The 20,317-nt window shown below is 42.8% G+C and overlaps 1 protein-coding gene and 1 long non-coding RNA gene across 2 annotated transcripts; one reads left to right on the plus strand and one right to left on the minus strand.

Moving 5' to 3' along the window:
- Positions 1-3,193: 3,193 nt before the first annotated feature.
- On the minus strand, positions 3,194-4,321 carry LOC136519646 (uncharacterized). Its single transcript, XR_010775002.1, has 3 exons — positions 3,799-4,321; positions 3,363-3,697; positions 3,194-3,284 (listed from the first exon to the last, which is right to left on the minus strand). It is a non-coding gene; the product is annotated as an uncharacterized lncRNA (long non-coding RNA).
- A 4,386-nt stretch (positions 4,322-8,707) lies between these two features.
- Positions 8,708-12,197, plus strand: LOC136524282 (uncharacterized; the record flags this gene model as incomplete). The annotated part of the gene is made up of 5 exons (XM_066517710.1): positions 8,708-9,214; positions 9,587-9,637; positions 10,407-10,494; positions 10,889-10,972; positions 11,917-12,197. Coding segments are annotated over 4 exons (648 nt in total), but the record flags the coding sequence as incomplete, so codon positions are not given.
- Positions 12,198-20,317: the final 8,120 nt, after the last annotated feature.

Below are 20,317 nucleotides of genomic sequence, written 5' to 3' on the forward strand. Positions count from 1 at the left end.
GACCCATCTTGTGTGATATTTCAAATGCCACTATCTTGCCAATGACTATGGCCGGGGTCATGGTGCTCAAGTCCTCCATATTGTGAAGGATGGTGATGATGTTTGCATATTTCTTTTATGGTAGCACGGAGATGATCTTTCTCACGATGTTCGTATCATCTAGCTTTGTTAATCCAAGAGAATGGAGCTCATTGATAATTAGATTCAAATGAGAATACATATCACGAACAAGCTCATCATCTTTCATTTCGAAGGAATCATAATTTTGTTTAGCTAGACAATGTTTTTGCTCACAGACATTACTTGTGCTATCATGGAGCTCTTGAAGTTTTAACCAAATTTCATGTGTCGTATTTAAAGTGAACACTTGGTTAACACACATCCATGTTAAAAGATTCAAACAAGCAATTTTTTGCTCTAGCATTAAAATGAATTTCTTTTTTATCACTCTTCGTGGATTTATCGGGATTCTTAATGGGTTTCATCCCGTCACGAGTGACTCTCCAAACTCCCAAGTCAACCATCTCAAGGTAGCAAGCCATTCTAGCTCTATAATAGGGGAAGTTAGTGCCATCAAAGTGCGAAGGCCTAGAGGTATCCATCCCAACCACTCTAAATAGCGTTGACTCAACGGCGGTTAAGCCAAAGGCCCAAATTGAGCCAACCGGCTCTGATACCAATTGTAGGGGACCATGACGCCTAAGAGGGTAATGTAAATGGGGATCCTGATCTTCTGTTAAGTAGTGATAACTATCGTTGTGGCGGATAATGACACACCGATCTGGCTTCAGATCGAAAGATCGAATCCTACAATCTTAGCACCACAACTCTTCTGGTTATCAACCAAGACATAGATTTGGTTGACCTCGCCAAGAAGGCTAATCCCTACCTGTGCAATGAAGAACACAAGCAAGAACAAGAAAGAAAGCAACCAAATTGCAGATGAATGATTAATCTCACGAAGTTGGGGTCTCACAAACCGATGATCGGTGAAACTGTTCTTGACAGATTAATCTAAGAAAAACTCAAAACCTAATGACGGTGATGGCGTATGATTATAAAGGTCTTAGGGTCGTCGCCTACCCTGGACACGCCCCCTAATGGGCCCAAACACGATACATGGTCCATCGGACCAAAAGACGGTGTCACAGCACCCTGGCAGATTCTAGACGCTGAATTGTTTCAACGATTCCTGTTGATTCTAGAGGCCTTTTGATGTGAGACCACTTGGATTGGCTTCCTTATCAAATTAGCTTTCCAACCATATGTGGATCATCAAAAACAGAGTCCGGATGCGTCCTGGATGACCAGTTTAAGGCAGACTGGTCCTGGAGGCTGAGGCAGACTCAAACTTAAGTTGCTTTGGGCCTCCACCTCAGGACTCGAACCGAATTAGCCTTGGGCCTCCTTCTTGACTTGGACACCCTTGCTGGCCTACTACCCCTCCATACCATATGCCAAACATGGTCATATGCATGGGTGTCATGTCCTCATCAGAGTGGGGGTGAATTAGGCAACTTAAAAATTCTAACTCCAAACTATGGCCTCTTTTTCTAACCCTAGCAAAACCTATGCAATAGATAAACTATCTAAATATGCAACTATGGTTTTGCTAGTGTATTGCTATCTCTACGGCTAAAAGAGTAATACAATCAATGTAAATGCGGAAGCTAAAGAGCAAGGTAGAGATATGCAAACTTCCGTCGACGACTTCGATATTTTTACCGAGGTATCGAGAGCACGCAAGCTTCCCCCTAGTCCTCATTGGAGCCCCTCGCAAGGGCTAAGCTCCTGGTCGGGTAACTCCATGGATAGCCTCGGGCCTTCTCCACACGCAAGTGGGTCTCCGACGTGCCTTCCAGCAAGCCTCTCCTGGATGCTCCCCGTCGTCTTCACTATTAAGCTTCCGGCCGAAACGCCGTGAGCCTTGTTCTCTCCGGTACACGGTGGCGGCCACACCATAAACTCGGTTGGTATGATCTCACAAGACTACAAGCCCCTTCGATATACAACAATGGTGCTCGCAAGCACCGAGTGATAAGAGGTATGCAAACCTCACTAAACACTAGGCCTAAACCTAGAGCAAGCGCATAAGTGGTGGTCTAATCAACCTAAGCACTTCGCAAAGCTCCTACACTAATCACCTAATAAAACACTAAGTACTATGCAAATGAAGATCACTAAAATGGTGTATCAACACCCTTGATATGTTTTCTCAGCTCCATATACCTCAAATGGCCGGTTGGGGGTCTATTTATAAGCCCCACTGAGAAAGTAGCCGTTGGGGACGAAATCCCGCTTTTCTGCTACTGATCGGACTCTGACCAGCGTCCGGTCAACACTGACCGGACGCGTCCGGTCACGAAAACGGCTCTCTACAACCTTACTGATGTTGATCGGACTCTGGCACCCAGCGTCCGGTCACTTTGCTGCTCAGCGTCCGGTCACCTCTGTGAGCTGTCCAGCGTCCGGTCATCTCTGTGAGCTGTCCAGCGTTCGGTCTAGCATCCGGTCCAGCGTCCGGTCCAGCGTCCGGTCTAGCGTCCGGTCACCTCGGTGAGCTCGTTTCTTCGCGATCTTGCGTCTGGCTTGGTTCCTATCTTCGTGCTTGAAATTTGCTTGATATCTTGGGTCTTGTCTTGTGCTTCTAATCATGTCGCCTTCGTCCAAGTCACGTCTTGCATCCTATTGAACTACAAAACAATCATTTACAAATTTATTAGTCCAATTTGATTGTGTTGGTCATCAAACACCAAAATCTAAAGTAAATGGGCAAATGGTCCATTTTCCTTACACCACGACTTTCTTTGAATCCTCTCTAGACTGGGATCAAAACCATTCTGCTGGATTCTCATTATATAAATACTAGATGGATTCCCCGCACGTTGCTGCGGGAATTTGTGGTGTGGTTTAAAAAGAATTGAGCATATATTTAAGTTGCATTTACATGCAGAATGTATTCACTTACATGGTTTATCGAGCATATATTTAAGTTGCTTTTATGGCCGAGCCTTAAATTTAATTTGGTCATCAGGGAGCTCCATCACATAACTTGTTAGTAGTCACCAACAGATTGCGATGCTGTATGTTTTTCTTGCATAAAGAAAGAATACTTTCAACCCTCATATATGTAGAAAATAATATGCACATTGCAGGTTGCAGTAGGGAAAACTTGTGTTATATAAATAACATAATAACATCAATGAAAAAAAAAACCTTGCATGAAATAGTTTGCCCTAGGTAACTTCACCCAAAGCTATCTTGTCTGAATTAGATCATGGTCTCTGCTCCAAAATATGTTTATATCCATATTAGATATTTAGATGCCGAGCTGTATCAAATACTAAGTGCAGAGTTGTCACCTTGCTACTGGATATTGCTGGAAAAGTAACCAACAGCCAAACATTGTACCACGGGGAGAAAAGTAAATCTCATCTTTAAGACACACGCTTGCTCCCAAAGTCCCAAATGATTCATTCTTAGATTTTTACCTGTATCTTAAACTAAAACATACGAAAATACAGCAGAACAACTTTTGGTTTGCACATATACATGAGAAAAAAGTGTAATGCAATGCGAAACCTTCATACCTCTACTACTTTATCTCCACACCGAATCTGAAATTTCAGAAAATTAAAATGGTGCCTCATGGATAGAATATAAACACCTCTTGCCACTTCAAGATGATGAGCTCGATCTACAAATAGTACAGATAGAAAGTATAAATAAAACACTTGTTGCATGCCAGTTAAAAGAAGAGGATGTACTATAATGAACTGCTGTATGTCCTGCTGGTACCCAATAACTATCATAACGGCCACTGTGCAGAAAGAACTACACAGTCAAGCTGATGATCGTGATTATGTTGCCAACTTTGGTCAAAACCGAGGAGCTCTCACCTGAAAACGTAAATAAAAATAACAGAATATTCCACAACTATTTCACTAAGCAACACTGAAGGAGTGCATATAAAAGAATTACCTTAGGTGTGATGTGGATGATGCTCACAGCTTGCTTAGAAGTATAGATGCTGCCTGAAGATGAGATGGACAAAGGGAAGCATCAACCATGATGTCTTGGTGCCAGCAGCAGGAAACCATGCACCTCAGTTGTAGTTATTGGAGATGGAGCTACGGTGACAGAGATGATGTGCGCTGCTCAAATCTAGCACCATCGATATGGCCATTGCTGGCTATATAGGCAGTGGCATGGAGAGAATCTCTCTGCTCTTTACGTCTGAAGAAATATTTTTTGGAAGTGAAAGGATCGACATGCTGCTACATGTGTATCAGTGGTGGGGACAGAATATGGGAGGGAAGAGGGTGTGGAGTGAACCATCGCGCCTTGTGACGTTGTAAATTTGGAGAGATGCTAACCATTAATAATGGTACTGTGGTATTTGGTGGAGTGTGGCTTCCGCCACACGTTCTTGCATGGAACACCACAAAAATCAGGATGGCGTGATGTTTGGCTCTTTGGCTGGGGGCTCATCGAACGATGAGATTAAAACGATGAGATTAAAATGGTGGTCTAAGATCGGACGGTTGAAACAAAAACGATGACATGGCTTAACGTGGTCGCAAAGAAATAGGAGTAAATAACCCTTAATGGGTTCCATCTATATAGGTTATTGTTGGCTGTGCTTAACTCATATTTTCAACCACCAACTTTTATATAAAATCCATCCAAACAAGCACCAAACCTAGTAAATAGGGTTTATACTAACAAATTCTATGAGTTTTGGTGTTTATGTGTTTTGTAGGACACAAGTTTGAATAAAAAAGAAAACACACCTGTTGACAACCAAAAGTAGCCAAAGCATATAATGGACATATTTTTATCGTCGAGATGGTCAGAAAACATATTTGGATCATCGCATTTGGAGTCCGGACAAAGAAACGGCATTTCGGGGCTGTTGACCCTGCTGGAATAGGCCAGGCCGGTTCCTGGCAAGTTCCTCAAATGCATGATTTGATTGCACCATTACGTTCCTCTTGTCGAGCTGATCGAAAACATATATGGTTTGTCTCGTTTGGAGTCCGGATGAATTAATTACAATTTTTGAAAGATTTTCTACACCGGGCTGCAGCAGAACCGGCCAGGCCAGTTTGTGAACCAGCCAGGCCGGTTTGCCTGCACCTATGGCTACCTAGGCCCCGTGAAAACCGGCCTAGCCAGTTTTGGAACTGGCTAGGCCGGTTTGCCTGCACAAGTCCAACCCAAACTCTATTTTGGTCGGGATTTGGACGTATTTTCACATAGAAAACTTGGAGATCACGATCTGGAGCTGTTTTCTATTGGGATAAGACCGCCTCCCTCTATATATATGAGAGGATCACGACCGATTGAAGGATCCAACACTCAATCGTCAAAAACGCATCTACTACCTCTCTCTATCCTCCTTTCCTATCTACCTCTTCTCCTTGTTCTTCGTCGGTACTGCATGGACGGTGGATTGACGACAGCGAAGCTCTAGAGCGGCCAGGCCGACTAGAGCAGCCCATAGCCGCTGCACGCTATATAAATATATTCATTAACTCCCTGTTTATATATAAATATATCGTCAGGCTTTTGTGATCAAAACAACTCTGTTGGAGTCTTATTATATATAAATATATTCATTAACTCCCTGTTTATTTTTTATACATATAATATAATAATCTATACCTAATAATAAATAGGCAAAATTTTCGGCTATTTTTTCGTCCATCCATTTTTTTGGTCCGTCTCCCTCTAACTACCAGACAATGGAGAGTTTCTTCCATCTAGACTTATATGTATACAACCCGTGTTTATACGAGTTAGAATAGCTCTTGTCTAGCGCGATATGGAGTCCGATTCCAAAGCATATTGTGTAACTGCTCATATGTGTTATTATTAGAATCCATATACCAAACGTCTGTTGCAAGCTTACTTTGAATATACAATGGAGACTCCAATGTGTACCCGGCCAACACAAAGGTAGCATTTGGAGAGTTGGAATCGGATTGCCCATACTAACACACAATTTAATCTTTTATTGGGATCACGACCCCATGTTGACATAAAAATATGGTGATGTGATCAACACACAGCAAGCCAGAAGATCTGAGTGGAACGAGGCCAGAGATCTGCTTGGCTTCAACACAAAACCAGCCGATTCTGAAAACCCAACGACGTGCCAGTCAATTTGACCTGCAATTGATAAGGAGAGAAAATCTTATCAGTAATTTAAGGTGAAACATGTCGGTGTTGCTCTAGATAGTTCTAAATGTACGGCTAGATAGCCGATTCAATAAGGCTAACGACTGAAATGAAGTTCTTTAAATCAAGGATTATCGGCTAATATTAAATGATAATGATATGAATCAAAATAACCGATGCTCATGGATCATAGCAGATTTATGGTGACTGATTAATCTAGACAAAAACAAGTACAATACACCCAAATACAAAAATCAAAAGATCTTTCCTTAAAATTCTAATATATATGACCAAATGATCTATTGATGTTATCAATCGATTACAGAGTTGATAATCAGCAAAGAAGCATATGAGAAAATATCATCGGCTAAATAGAACATTATAGAGTTGATGTAGCTTTACAAACACAATACAAGTTGTGACGGTACTCACGAGCAATCTGGAGGTCGATTAGTCGATGCAGCCCTGATTACTGAAGAACTCGTCGAGATCTACAGTACTCCTACTCCTAATGCGATGGAGAAAGCCAGAAAGACTGTATTGATTGAGTTTCGTGTCGTTGTATAATAACCAGGGTCTAATATTTATACCCGGAACCTAAATATAAATCTTACTCAAATATGACTCATTACAATTCTTGGAATAAAAGAAAACTTCCTAACTTAACAATAACTTGGACCCTATTTTTTCTTATTTGTAGAGTCCGACACATCTTCCTGACGTCATTCAAGCATAGCCCATTGACGCCGTCTGCTGACGTCATCTACAAAATAGTCGATTCTAATATCACATACAAATCAGCTGATACTGATTCATATCTAATCGATTCTTTGATGACATAATCTTGGAAGCTTCGAGTTCCCGCGTTCATCTTTCTAAATTTTGATGTAAACACCCCAACACCTATTATTTTTTCCACGCTACTTCTTTTTGGATATAATTGTTTCCCTCACGTGATGTTTCTATATTTTCCTTATGTAATATTTCTCCTTTTAATTTTCCACGTATTTTTTATATGATTTTTTGTTCCTTTTTCCTCCACTATACACGATGGTTTCAGATTCTGTATGGGACATGATTTTTTTCTGTTTTTTTCTCAAGCTGGTTTTCCTATATTTGTTTGGTAGTTCTCTCTGTTTTGGTTATTTTTATTTGTTTCTCGTATGGAGATAGTGTTTTTGTTTAGTTTTGTAAATGTTTTTGTTTTCATGAAACATGTAAACTAGAAGCAATGAGATAAATGTCAGAAGCACTTACGTACACGTACATGATGATTTCTGATTTGTTTGGCAAATTTTTTCTTCTATTTTTTTCCAACGTATTCTTGTAAATTTTTCATGTGGGATTATGTTTATTTGATTCAAGGTTGGACTAATTTAAATTTTACAAAAATTGTACAATCACTGGGTACTGGGGGTGCTTTTTTGTAATCATCAGGCATACACGCTTGTGAGTTCGCCGCCAAGGTTCAGCCTTTCGGCGTTGGGAGAGCTTTTTGCCCTAGGGCTCGGTGCCAGGTAAACTTGTCGCTGTGTAGTCGATCGTCCTTGGTGATCGTGGGTGCTGGGCTGTGGCGAGCTGGTGCTGGGAGCCTGGGACGGCTTGACGACGAACGGCTTGCGGCTCCTAGCCCTGGCACGACGGCAGACGACTTGCGGTGAAGTCGAGGCAGCAGAGGTGGCGACGTCGTGGGAGATTCAAGTTTGGTACTAGGCCGGATTGGTGCGGCACGTCGAGATCCTCGACGCTCGGCGTCGTGTCCACGGCTCACCTCGATCGAGACGTTGCGAGTCATATATAGTCTCCTAGACGGAGTCGTGGGGCGATCCGGATCGATGGTAGATGACGGCGATGCAGCAGGAAAAAGAGCTCACTGATCGGTTTACCGTGTGGTCTCGCACACACATCCTAAATACACACGTCGACGCTAAAGAAGTCCAGTGTCGTACCAATATCAGGCCGAGCATGAAGCACCAGCACGTCCGCCAAGAAGCAGGTCGACTCGCAAATCCACTGTACGTATCAAATCAGGAATCCAGCCATACATATGCATACGGGCATGCAGGCAACATGCATGGCAATTAATCGGCCGCACCCTGTACATCTATTTTTTGTTTTTTTTAACTTTTTCCATCCATCGCAGTTCTATTTTTTCTGCTTTTTCCGTCCGGTTCTGGGATTTGTTTCTTCCTAGAGTTATTGCGCCGTTTATACTTTCTTAACAAACAAAAATTTCTAGCATCAAGTTATTGATGTCCATATCTCCTATCTCCTATAAATCTTACAAATAAAAAGAATAAAAGTAAGATAATTTTTTGGTGTGATATTTTTTTTTTTTGAGTTCGCCTCCCCTCTCCCCCTGCCATCTCCGCCTCCGCCCGCGCCGGAATCGTCGCATCGCTCGAAAGGAAAGCCGCAATCACCGCACCCCCCGTGCCATGGATCCGCGGCCCGCGGCTGAGCCCTGCTCCCTGCGCTCCAAGAAGGAAAGATCAATCCCTCTCCTCCGTAGTCCTCACCCTGACCCTCACCGACGCGGCGGTGCGCGCGCTTCGTCGGTCTACCTGTGCGTGCGATCCCACCCTCACTTCACCCCGTGCCCGGCTCCCGTCGCTCCTCCGCGATAGCGTTTCCTGCTACCCATATCCCATCGCTCCCCACGCTCGCCCGGTCGCCTGCCGGCGCGCCCTCTCGCTCGCCCGGCACTACGCTGCCGTGCTCGCGCCGCAGCCGCTGCATCCACAGCGGTCGCGCCCATCACACCCATGAAGGCCGTGCCGCTGGGATCCACGACAACCGCGCCGCCACCACAGGGTCGGGCAGCCGCCGGAATCCACAACCGGTGCGACTGCTCGGCCCATCCGCGATCTACGCCGCCGTCGTCCATCACCGACCCGGCCAAGACGCCGCCGCCGCTGGAATCTTCGCTCGCTCCCCCGCGGTGCCCCCTGTAAACCTTGGTTTGCGTCCCGACAGGTGCATCCCTCGCATAATCAAATCACCACCTGCCATCAAGTCGCTATCTGCCTTGGTTGGTGATTTCAAACTGCTTCTGTTATCTAAAAGGTCTTTGCCTGCTTTTGTTCTGAAATTACTTTTATATTAACAGATCTTTGCCATGTCTCTGTCATGTCATAGATTTATCAAAGGTTTGGTTTAGCTCTCACATGCATATATCAATTATGCGACAGATTGTTTGCATCATTATTATGTAGATATAGTGCCAGCTTGACATGTATGCAGGCAAAGTTAAGATTACCTTTTATGTTCCATTTTCAAGGATATACTAATTTAGAGCAAGGGTCAGTGGATGGTTCAGATCTGAATAAATTATTGCTGAGTTGACCCTAAGATAGTTGGTTTTTCTTTTTGTCTGAAGTGACAAAATTGTTTACTTTCCCAGGTGATGCTTGGTCTATTAGTCTTCCATGGCACAGATGGATCATCCTGCAGAGTAAGATGAGGTCTGATCTGCAGAAGCCAACTTCATACAAATTGAGACTATTTGTATGCAGCTCTTTCATTAGTTCTTCATTTCTTTGTGATACCACTACCTCTGTTTTGCCAGATGATGACACTGCTACTGCAGCTTTCTGATCAAATTGGGGTTTGACAGTCATTTTTGGAGCTCCTTTTACTTTTTATTTCGTTGGCTAGATTTGTATTCTAACCAACTTCGTGAGCTGTGATGATTTAATGTTATTGATTGGAAAAAAAGATTTTTTTTTTGATGGCCGTGGAGCAATCTGGTTGGTCTTTGCATGAATAGGGATAGTATACAATTTTTTTTTAGCTGTAAATGCTTGATGATTAAGGATATATGTAAATGCTTGATGATTAAGGATATAAGCTGCACTAGATTAGAATGTCAATGTGTGGTTCTCTAGAACATCTCATGGAATAAGTGGCTTGGGATATTTGTTTGATTTATTTAGCTTCTCTAGAACTTCTTGTGTAATCTGAAATTGGAATTGATTGTAGCTCGTATGCTGGCAGGAACAACAGAAAGATCATTGTTCTTAGCCTCACCATCTCAAAGGCCCTCATTTGATTTTGTCCTAGCCTGTGTGGTCGACCGAGGCTGGTTGGCTCCTCTCACCCACACCGTCACCATGGGATTTTGGCATGTCCACTATGTGAACTCAATAGATGATCACTAATGGAGTCAGGCTTGTATTGGTAATTCTCATCCTTGTAGCTCTGCTGCTTACGCTCTTGTCCAGGTCGTTTTGGCAGTCTTCAGCGGCGACGGTCACCATGGTCTGCTGCAAATGCATCCTTGTGCAGCTATGTGGTTATGCCCAGCCAGCTGTAAGTTTCATTATTTTCTTCTCTGTGCTTTCTGATTCATGCTTTCCTCTATTTCAACAAAGGTTGCATATGGTTTATGATTCAAATTTGAATTGGGGGCAGATACTGAATGGCTCGATTACTATACTGATTTTTCGATTATGGTCCTCTCTGCAATTGGATTAGTGATGATGTAAAAAAGTTAAAAACCAACAATGTCTCTCCAACACGTTTTTTTTGTACAAAACAACAAAACATAGTGCTTTTTTATTATCTGAGAAAACAAAAAAATGGCGGTGCATTGCCTATTTGTTAATTATCTGAGTCACCATCACCTATTGTTAATTACCTATTAAATGATGGTGACTTTGCATTGGCACCTCATGGAACTATCTCAATCTCATGTTTGTTTCAGAGGAGATTTCAACTCTGCGATAGAGGTAACCACATCTTGACAGGAGAAGACTAGAGGAACTCGGCAAGCTCATTGAACTGAAAGGTACAGCCTTTAATTTTAGATAGCAGTTATTAGCGCTTGAATTTCCAACGATATTGTTTTTGATAATGGTCCTGCACCCCATACAGGTTAATCACTACCTAACAAGTTGCTAGGTTGGTGTTGGAAACTAGATTAATTTGATGGCCAGAATTATTTTCAGCCTTTTGATTTTGGGACATTGCCAAGGGTTGTCAGGCCGTGCAGTTTGTTGGGCATGCCAAAATAAAGGTTGATACATTTGATAATAGCTACTTGAGCTCTGAATTTTATTTTCAACACTGAAATAGGTTCATTCATCAGTCACGTTAACTTAACAGTAGAAGATAATTGTGATGTATGACCTGTCAGTACCATGTTTATTTGACAAACTCTTGCAGCCTTCGAAATCTAAAACTATGGTGCACCTGTTATGATCAATCAGAGGATCACAAATATATGTAAAATGCACATTTTGCATGCAAATACTTTGGGCTGTGTGTTTTTTTAAACAACTGTGTTTCTCGATGATCCCCTCACACCAGCTATAAGCAACGCTGCTGTCCATCAACTATAAATTTAGTGCTCATCTTCAGTCGCAGCTTCTCTCGCAGCCGACAAAAGATTGTGCCCACCATCACTTTCTCTTGTAAGGTGGCGTGCGTTTGATTTATTTCGCATGGTCCAAGTGGGTGATGGTGTTGTCTTTCTTGATTTAAAAATTTTGTAACTTCTGTATTACATTTTGCTCAGGTTCAGAGATATGTAAATGTATGGTTTTGTGTACTGGAAATGACCAGACAGCAGACATACATATAAAGAAATAATTCTTTTTCAAGCTGAGCAATGCCTACCCGACTTCAGAACTACTAATATCATCTTATAAAGCTGAGCAATGCCTACCCAACTTCATTGCCTTTGAGTATACTCTATATTACTGAATGTGGTAATATGATGATCTTTTACAGGAGACTGCATCACCCATGTCTGGCATCGTGGGCTGGCTGTACAAGCTTGAAGTATCGGATTTGTCACTGCCTTAAAAATCTGCTGGTGCCTTCTGTTGTTCTGCTTTATCAGAGCAGGAGGATGATCCACAGGCTCACTGTATTTTAGGAGGGATTCAGCACTATTACTGTACATTTGGTCGATTACCACACAGCTTGACTCAGATTGGTACGCTCTCCAAGAAAGATGATGTCTTCACTATGCTTTCAAGAATAAAATCAACACTTGAGATTGGTAACTATTGCTATGTTTGATATTTTGAGACTGCTACTATTGTTAAGAGAGTGCATGAAAAAAACATTGGCTAAACTCGTTGATAAACAAGGTCTTAGAAGAGGTTTCTGCTACTTTTGGCTAGCTATCAGTATAGGGATTAGCACTACTATTAAATCACTCAATTCTGAAGTCGAAGTAGTAGCATGTGATATTTATAACTCTTTTGATTTTTCTTATCAGTGATTGCACATTTCCAGAAGCTTTTTATTTTTGTGTTTTTTTGGAAGAGTTGCTAAAAACATAGCAGACAAGGATATACAGGGTGTTCTACGTGAAACTTATTTGTAATTATTGCATATTAGCTTTGCTTGCCTTTGGAAATGAGGGGAGATAGATATTAGTTTGGTTGTACTTGGCAGAGTAGAATGCTTATGTATTTCTTCGCTCATCTTATTGATTTGAAAAATTCTGGAAACCCGTTGCAATGCAAGGGCCACGAATACTTAATCAAGATTCATCAAACAACATAAGATAGTGTTCAACCAAAAAAAACTAATATTGTGCGCTTCCTTTTTCCTTTTCTTTTTTCCTTTTTTCTAAATTTAACTTCAGTTTTTACTATTAGTTTTTGAGAAGCTCATGACATCAAATGTCCAGGTTTACCAAGCACGACGAAGAGGCCTGTGATCCCTGTCCTCGTGCTTAAATTTGAATTGTGATGGCATTATTTTTTTACCACAAAGATGCGTACGTGCAATTTTTGTCCTTGGGCTGAAGTTTGAATTATCATGATCGCATTATATATTCTTGTGTGTGTTTTAACTATACAACACACGTTCATACTTTTCTTTGTGTCACTATTTTTTCCTGTTGTAATACACGGGCATTTAACGAGATTTGGGGAGGAAGAGACCGGGGTGGGTGGCGGGTGGGGTGCCGTTGAAGCAGGGGGAGGGGAGTCGCCGCGACGGATCAGGCGCCAGAGGCGATCCAGCACCGAATGGGCGGCGCGTGAGGTGCTGGGTGGCACCTGAGGTGATCCTCATCGCCATTGCGCCTGCTAAGGTCGGGGAGGGGCGTCGCTGCGACGGATTGGGCGGCGGCGGCGATCCAGCGCCGAATGGGCGGTGGGTGAGGTGTCGGGTGGCACCCGAGGTGATCTGAGGGAGGGGCGTCGCTGCGTCAGACCTAGCGGCGGTGATCCAGCCCCGAATGGCCTCGCTAGGCCAGTGGGCGCAAACTCCGTGGCACTCGCGTCCGCCCGGAAACGCAACATTCGCATATCCTCCTCTCCAAAGTCGTCTCCCTCCCTCCTCTTCCTCCGTCGTCGGGACAAACAAGGTGCGATCTTGATGCCGGATTCCTCTACTTCCTAAAGGCATCGCCTTTACTCTGATATGTGGTTTTATGCGGTCAAGAGTTGCTTGTGATCCCTTTTCTGGGGGTGGTTTCCTGGCCAGTTACTGACTTACTGTTGCGGGCCAGAATTGGGTCACTGGGCTATGGTTCTTGCCACCGTGCTCTCTGTGACTGTGTTAATTTTATGAACTTTTGCTTTTGGATTAAATGTCACTTTAACATCGGTATTTAATTTTACAGTATTGTTATCTTATCGTGCGATCCGTGTGTTTTTACTATACAAAAGTTTAACTATCCCGTAGCAACACACGGGCATGCTACCTAGTAAATACAAAAACAATATTTTTATAAAAAACTGAATCAACCATTTCAATGGTATGAAAAATAATATTATGGTATATTTAAGAGTAATTTTTTCTATACTTTGCAACATGAGAAAAAAAAACTATCACAATTATGTTTTAATTCGATACAGATTTAATAGGACACTATCATATTATGCAAACAATAACTATATTACGGATGTCATGATGGTTATCAAACAATAAATTATATCTTTAAAATTTATATAGAAAAGAAAAACATAAATAAATATTTAGAATTTCTATCATCGTGTTTCCATAAACATTTGCTTTAATTATCTCCCGGTGCAACGCACGGGTATATTTGCTATTAATAATAATAATAAACAAACGAGCTAAAGATATGGGCAATTTGACCGGTGCGCATAGTTGGCCATGCAGCCCGAGCCCGCCGGCCTGGCCCAAGGCCTGTTTTTTTGGCCCAACCGAAGCATGGCCTGGCCCGGCGGCTAGCGGGCCCATGCTGGCACGATCCGGAAGAGCAGGACGTGCCTGGGCCTTACCCCAGGCACGTGGCCCGGCACGGCACGGCCTGCTACAGAACTGGTGGCCCGGCCTACCGCCTCCCCACGCCCCGCATTGACTTGCCGCTTCCCCGCGCCCCCTCCCCGCTTGCACCCATCCCCAATTCCCCGAACCCGGTAACACCCCGGTGTTATGCCTACATTTAGGCACTGCAAATCACGCATATCAGGCATCATCAAGCATCCAAATCATACATGCTTAATCATGTGAATATCAATTGAAACATTGATTTGAAACATCTGAAACATGCATGAAACCTGAATGTTGCATACACCTGTTTAAGAATTGTTTTGCCCTGAATTTTTCTTGCTAGATTAGTAAAACATGTTTGGCTACTATTGTAAATCATCTAGCAATGTTTAGTTCAATTTTTGGAGCAATGGTTGTATTCAAATTAATTCAAAATTTGGCTTCAAAAATAAATTCCAAAAAAATAGGGTTTTGAGCTAAACGTGGACTTTGATGTTACAATTCAAAATCTAGAAAGAATTTGGCTTTGGTCATAAAAGCAAAGTTGTAGAGAATTAAATTTTAAGCAACTTTCATTTTTGATACATTTTTAAAAGAGGTCATTTTCTTGCTCAAAATAATAATTGAATGATAGCATGTAAAAATTCATTGAAAATATATATGAAAAAGGTTTTTCCCTCCTTATCGGGCCGCCGCGCTCCCTTTTCGCTCAGGCCGCGCGGGCCGGTTGTGGCCATGGGCCAGTTCGTTTCCACGGGCTGGCCCAGTAACGTTTAAGTGATTTGATTTCCATTTATTCTTTATTATTTGAAATCTGAAATGGTTTGAAAAATGTTTGTATGATCAAACTTGCTCCAAATTTGTTGAAACAAATTTTACTAGGTTCCTTATCACCAGATCTACTTAGGAAAATTATTGCATGTCATTTTTGGGATACTTTTCTGTAGGCTTTTATTTAATCATGGATATTGCTGATAACTTGAAAAATATGTAGAAAAATCTATAGTCTGTAGAAAAATATGATTTCAAGTTTGTTAATCTTCTTATGTCATGTACTTCCTAGGAAAAATATGTTTCATGCATGTGCTGTGGGAAAATTTTGAGGTGTAGTTCAAGTGCCTTTAATGGCTGATTTTTGTTATTTTGCTAGAGAGCAAACTTTGTATAAAACATGCATGTGATAATTTTTGTACAATCATTATATGCTATGAAGAACCTAGGAAAAATATTAATTCTGTTGTTTGACACTTTTCACAGTTCAAAGTATTTTTATGTACAAAATCATGCCATAGTTTGTGATTTTTGTGTAGGCTAATCCACTCATTCAAATATCATGAAAATCTGATGGTAGGCTACTTAGAGTAGTACCATGCTACTGTAATTTTCTCAGATTTTTATAAGCACCAGAAATATAGATTGCTGTTGTAGCCCTAATTTAAAAGGAAATAGAATAATCATCTTTAATACAAGATTAGTTAATAATAATATCTTTGGTGTATCTTTGAGGCATTTCATAAGATATGTTGACTTAACATATTAGTAGTAGAAGAGAATGCAGTAGATGACATGTGCTTGTAGTATAGTTTCTTGGATGATGTTGACTACCTTGCATTTAAACATATCCATTGCATTCATCTCTTTCGATGCACCGTTTGCATAATCACTTACGCGCATTGCATCATGCAGGATCGCAAACCGAGAACCCAGTCGTCATACCCGAGGAGCCCGAGGGGCAGCTCGAGGTGCAACAGCAGGAAGTGCCAGAAGCCGACGAGGAGGACGTTGAGGAACTTCCGGAGTGCCCCGATCACCGTCCGAGCTCCTTCGAGAGAGGCAAGCCCCGGAGCATTTTTCTCCCGGTTTGCAATTATTTAATTAAATGCTTTACTTTAAATTGATGCATTACGTTCAGGAGTTGTTTGCAACCGTTGCTGCATTATACCTTGCTTACCTTTGTTATACTATATCCTTGTTACCCTAGTATCCGCAGTCGAGTCAATGCTTAGCTGGCTTAAACCGGTAGAAGTCAGGTGATTTCCTGTCACCTGCGAGCTATAGGTGGTTACCTAGATCTGCTTGGATGACTATGAAGTCATGGTATAACTAAGTGTTAAATGAAGTTGAGACCGGACGGAGACTTGCAGAGTTTTGGACTATAGTGTTTTCCGTCTGTGTCGATTAAGGACCGGCCGTTGTTGGGCCTCGAGTCATGTTGAACGTATGCCTTACATTTAGCTGGCCGGATAAAGTACCTTTCGACCGCGAAGCTGGGAGATTTTTCGGGCCGAGTAGATTGCCCGCAACGCACTGTGCCAGAGCAGGTGTGGTAGGACACGGGGGCGGGATGATAAGACCAAAGTGCAGTCGGTCGGCCCCCGGGTACATGTGGTTCCTGGCAAACTCGAGATTCCTGGAAAGTTGACTCGGTGATCAATATCTCACTTTAGCGGGTGAGTGAGGTTTGTGTAAGGAATAAATCACCAGCTGGTTAGGAATCGATTCGAATCGCCATCGCTCCTGGATAGTGAGCACTTGACTTGAGTTACTTCATCGTAGTAAATGTTATGGAACACTTGGACAGTTATAATGAATATGACAGTATGGAAGTTGTTTAATGATCATTGGTTATCATTATCTGCTTAATCACTTGTTTACTCTAGTATAGGTGCAAATCTAGTCGATAGGTTAATAATAATTAACTTGGCAATAATGCTTTTAGAAAGGTTCTTGAAATGCTAAAAATGCTTCTTTCTGCAAATGAGTCAGCTACCCTACTATAAAGCCCTTCATAATCCTTGGTGTCACTTATTTTCGGTTATGTCGGGTAAGTCTAGCTAAGTACCTTCTCGTACTCAGAGTTTTATTCCCACTTGTTGCAGATGGGCAGATGTATTACGGCTACTGTATCAACTGCCTGTATCCTGTGATGGGTGATGCTTAGGACCATGGGCATGGTCATTCCTTACGTCTCGTCTGATGCTTTTGTTGGAGATGATCATTCGCTGGCACTATATTTAAACTCCGCGTGAGTGTGTGTGTGGTTTGAACAAATGACTTCCGCTACTTTTATTCGAACTGGTTTGTAATAACTATGTTGAAACTCTGATGTATCTGAGATTGTGAACTTTTATGTAATATGTGATGGTGACCGCTAAACTCATTACGATCTTGGCTGGAATGGAAGTTGGTTTGAAATCCTTCGCGATTTCACGGACTACTGGGTTATACGGGCTTAAGTTTGCTAAATCATCTGCTCTGGCGGATGATTTTCTTACTTAATTTCGTATAATTGGTCGGTTCTGTTACAGCTAGCATCAGAGCATGGTTTAGCGTGTTACTGTTCACAAGTGTATTTAAAACAAAAAGGCATTTGAAAAACGTGATTTTAAAACTATAAAGTGTGCCAGTGATCATGTCCTTTACGCCCAGTTAAGAACTTTAGGTGGCTTAATTAAGTACTGACTGGGATTCTTGCATCATATTTCTCTTTCGTCGCTCGTACGGCGTGCTATTGTATGAGTGCCACTTGTTTGAGTGGTAATGTATGGATCATTTGCCTCTACGCCTCAGTAAGTGTGAGTTGTGAGAGCATGATCGGATACACCACCGATCTAGGGTGAATGCTTATATGATGCTGGAGTAATTACATGTTCTACGCATGTTTTACAAAGGTATCTCATGTATGGGTCTTCCGTCTGTTGAGGCGATGCCGTCAATAGGACGATGGTTCGGGTAGTTACTACCATTGTACATGTATCTGGGGATTCGTGTAGAGTGTGTAGATAAAACTTTACTGCTTTTATGCATTCATTGGGAATTGGGCTGAAATGAATCTTCTGCAGGTACATAACAACGCTATCATGTAGAACGTATTAGCTACATATTGAGAGATCGTTGTATGCCACCGAATTAGTCGTTAGAAATTATTATTCCTAAGTTTGTGAGAACGTACGGCACGTACATACATCATGACTTGTGCATTTCATTCATCTCATGCATTCCTCCCCTTATAAATTGATTATCTCATTTTGATAAAAGATGTATCACCAAAAATATGTTTCCCCGAAGTAATAAAAGAACTTTTGCTACAGATGGCCCGCACAAAGCAGACCGCCCGTAAGTCCACCAGAGGAAGAGCACCTCGATGTCCATTGGCCCTGAGGGAGCACCGCACCACGGACACCTTCTTGAGCGAGTTTGGCATGCCAACTTTGCTTTGGAGAGTGCTCCATGATGTGGGGTACCCAGAGGGTCAAGAGCCGGTGTACTCTTGGAACGAGAGCCAGTTAGCAGAGGATGGGCTTGCGGTGGTGGAGATCACGGTTCCTGGTCTCGGTGATGCTCCAGATTGGGATGGTTGGCATTTGGAGTTTGAGGGTCGCACTCCAGCTGAGGGTGCAGAGGGAGCAGCCTTCCGTGTCATCAGGAACATTATGAGCAGATTTCCCAGTGAGTTTGCAGCAGCTCTAGCTGGTACTTTTCCTAGGGATGATCCTCGTGATGCCATTTGGGTTCAGCCTCAAGGAAGTGCATTGGTCAGAGGTCCAGCTGAAGGACAGGCTAGCGACAACCAGGCAATGAGTGCTATGTTCGCTGCCATCAGAGCATATGAGGGTCTCGAGAGTACCTACTGGACTTTGACTGGCTTGCGTAGTGAGGATAAGCTCAAAGGGAAGAAGCAGAAGAAGAGACAGGCACGTGCTATAGCTAGCTTGTAGGAGCAGTTGGCTGATATGAACTTACAGCGAGATCAGGCGGTTGAGAGAGATGATAGAGCTATGCAGCGAGTGCATACGTTGACTCAAGCCAACAACAATGCAGACCGCATGATTGGACAGCTGGTTCAGGAAAGGAATGAAGCCTGGAACGCAAGAAACCTTCTGCTGCAGAGGGTCGATGAGCTAGAGGAATACAACGGCAACCTGCACGAGGAGTTTCACGCGCTCTACAATGGGGTTGGCCCATATGCTCCACCGAACGCCGCTGGCATGGACATCGACGACAACAACCAGGACAAGCCTGTAGTTTCACCTGGAGGCGATGGTGACGTCTCCGATCCCGACGATGGCCCCGAGGAGTAGGCTAGTTGCTTTGCGCTAGTATCTAGGTCTTGTCGCGAGGACCTTTCTTTTGTTGGCATGTAACCTATCGTGTGTTGCTTCGAACGTATGAGACTTGGCATGTGGTTGGAACTTGATTTTCGAATGCGATATCTGAACGCATAAAAAGTCCAGTGTATGTATGCTGGCAATTTGATTATATGGACGCGATGTTTGCCGTTGAAGAAATTTGATTAAGTGCTGTTGTTTTAATTGGGATGCGATTGTTGTGCCTCTGTTTTATTGCATGAATTTATTCTCTCCAGTAAATTCAGTATGGCATAATTTTTCCTTCACTCGCAATTATTACAGCTTCACTCAATCGTTACTTGTTGCTGAAATATGCAGATGACAAACACTCGCCGAACCACGTACGAGGCCGCTGAGCTCGGTGCTAACGGTGTGGGGACCGGTGGTGGTGGTGGAAACCACGGCAACAACAATGAACCTCCCCATGAACCGCATTTGCCACCTCCTCCCCCGTTTACCCCCGAGATGTTTCTCGCGCAGCTGCTCGGGAGTCAGCGCAACACGGAACAATCCCAGAAAAACATGGAGGATTTTCTACGCACCATCGCCAACAACGTTCAATGTGGTAACAATCAAGGTGGTGGCATGGGAGTGAACCAATATAGCAGCTTCAAAGATTTCATGGACACCAGGCCGCCAGTATTCAAGGAAGCGACAGAGCCACTCGATGCTGAGGAATGGATCAACACGATGGAAGATAAATTCCGTGTGTTGAGGATGACTGAGGTTCTGAAAACGGAGTATGCTGCACTTCAATTGCAGGGACCGGCGGGAATGTGGTGGAAGCACCATCTCACCAC

This window comes from Miscanthus floridulus, chromosome 18 (assembly GCF_019320115.1).
Source record: "Miscanthus floridulus cultivar M001 chromosome 18, ASM1932011v1, whole genome shotgun sequence".
Lineage (NCBI taxonomy): Eukaryota > Viridiplantae > Streptophyta > Magnoliopsida > Poales > Poaceae > Miscanthus > Miscanthus floridulus.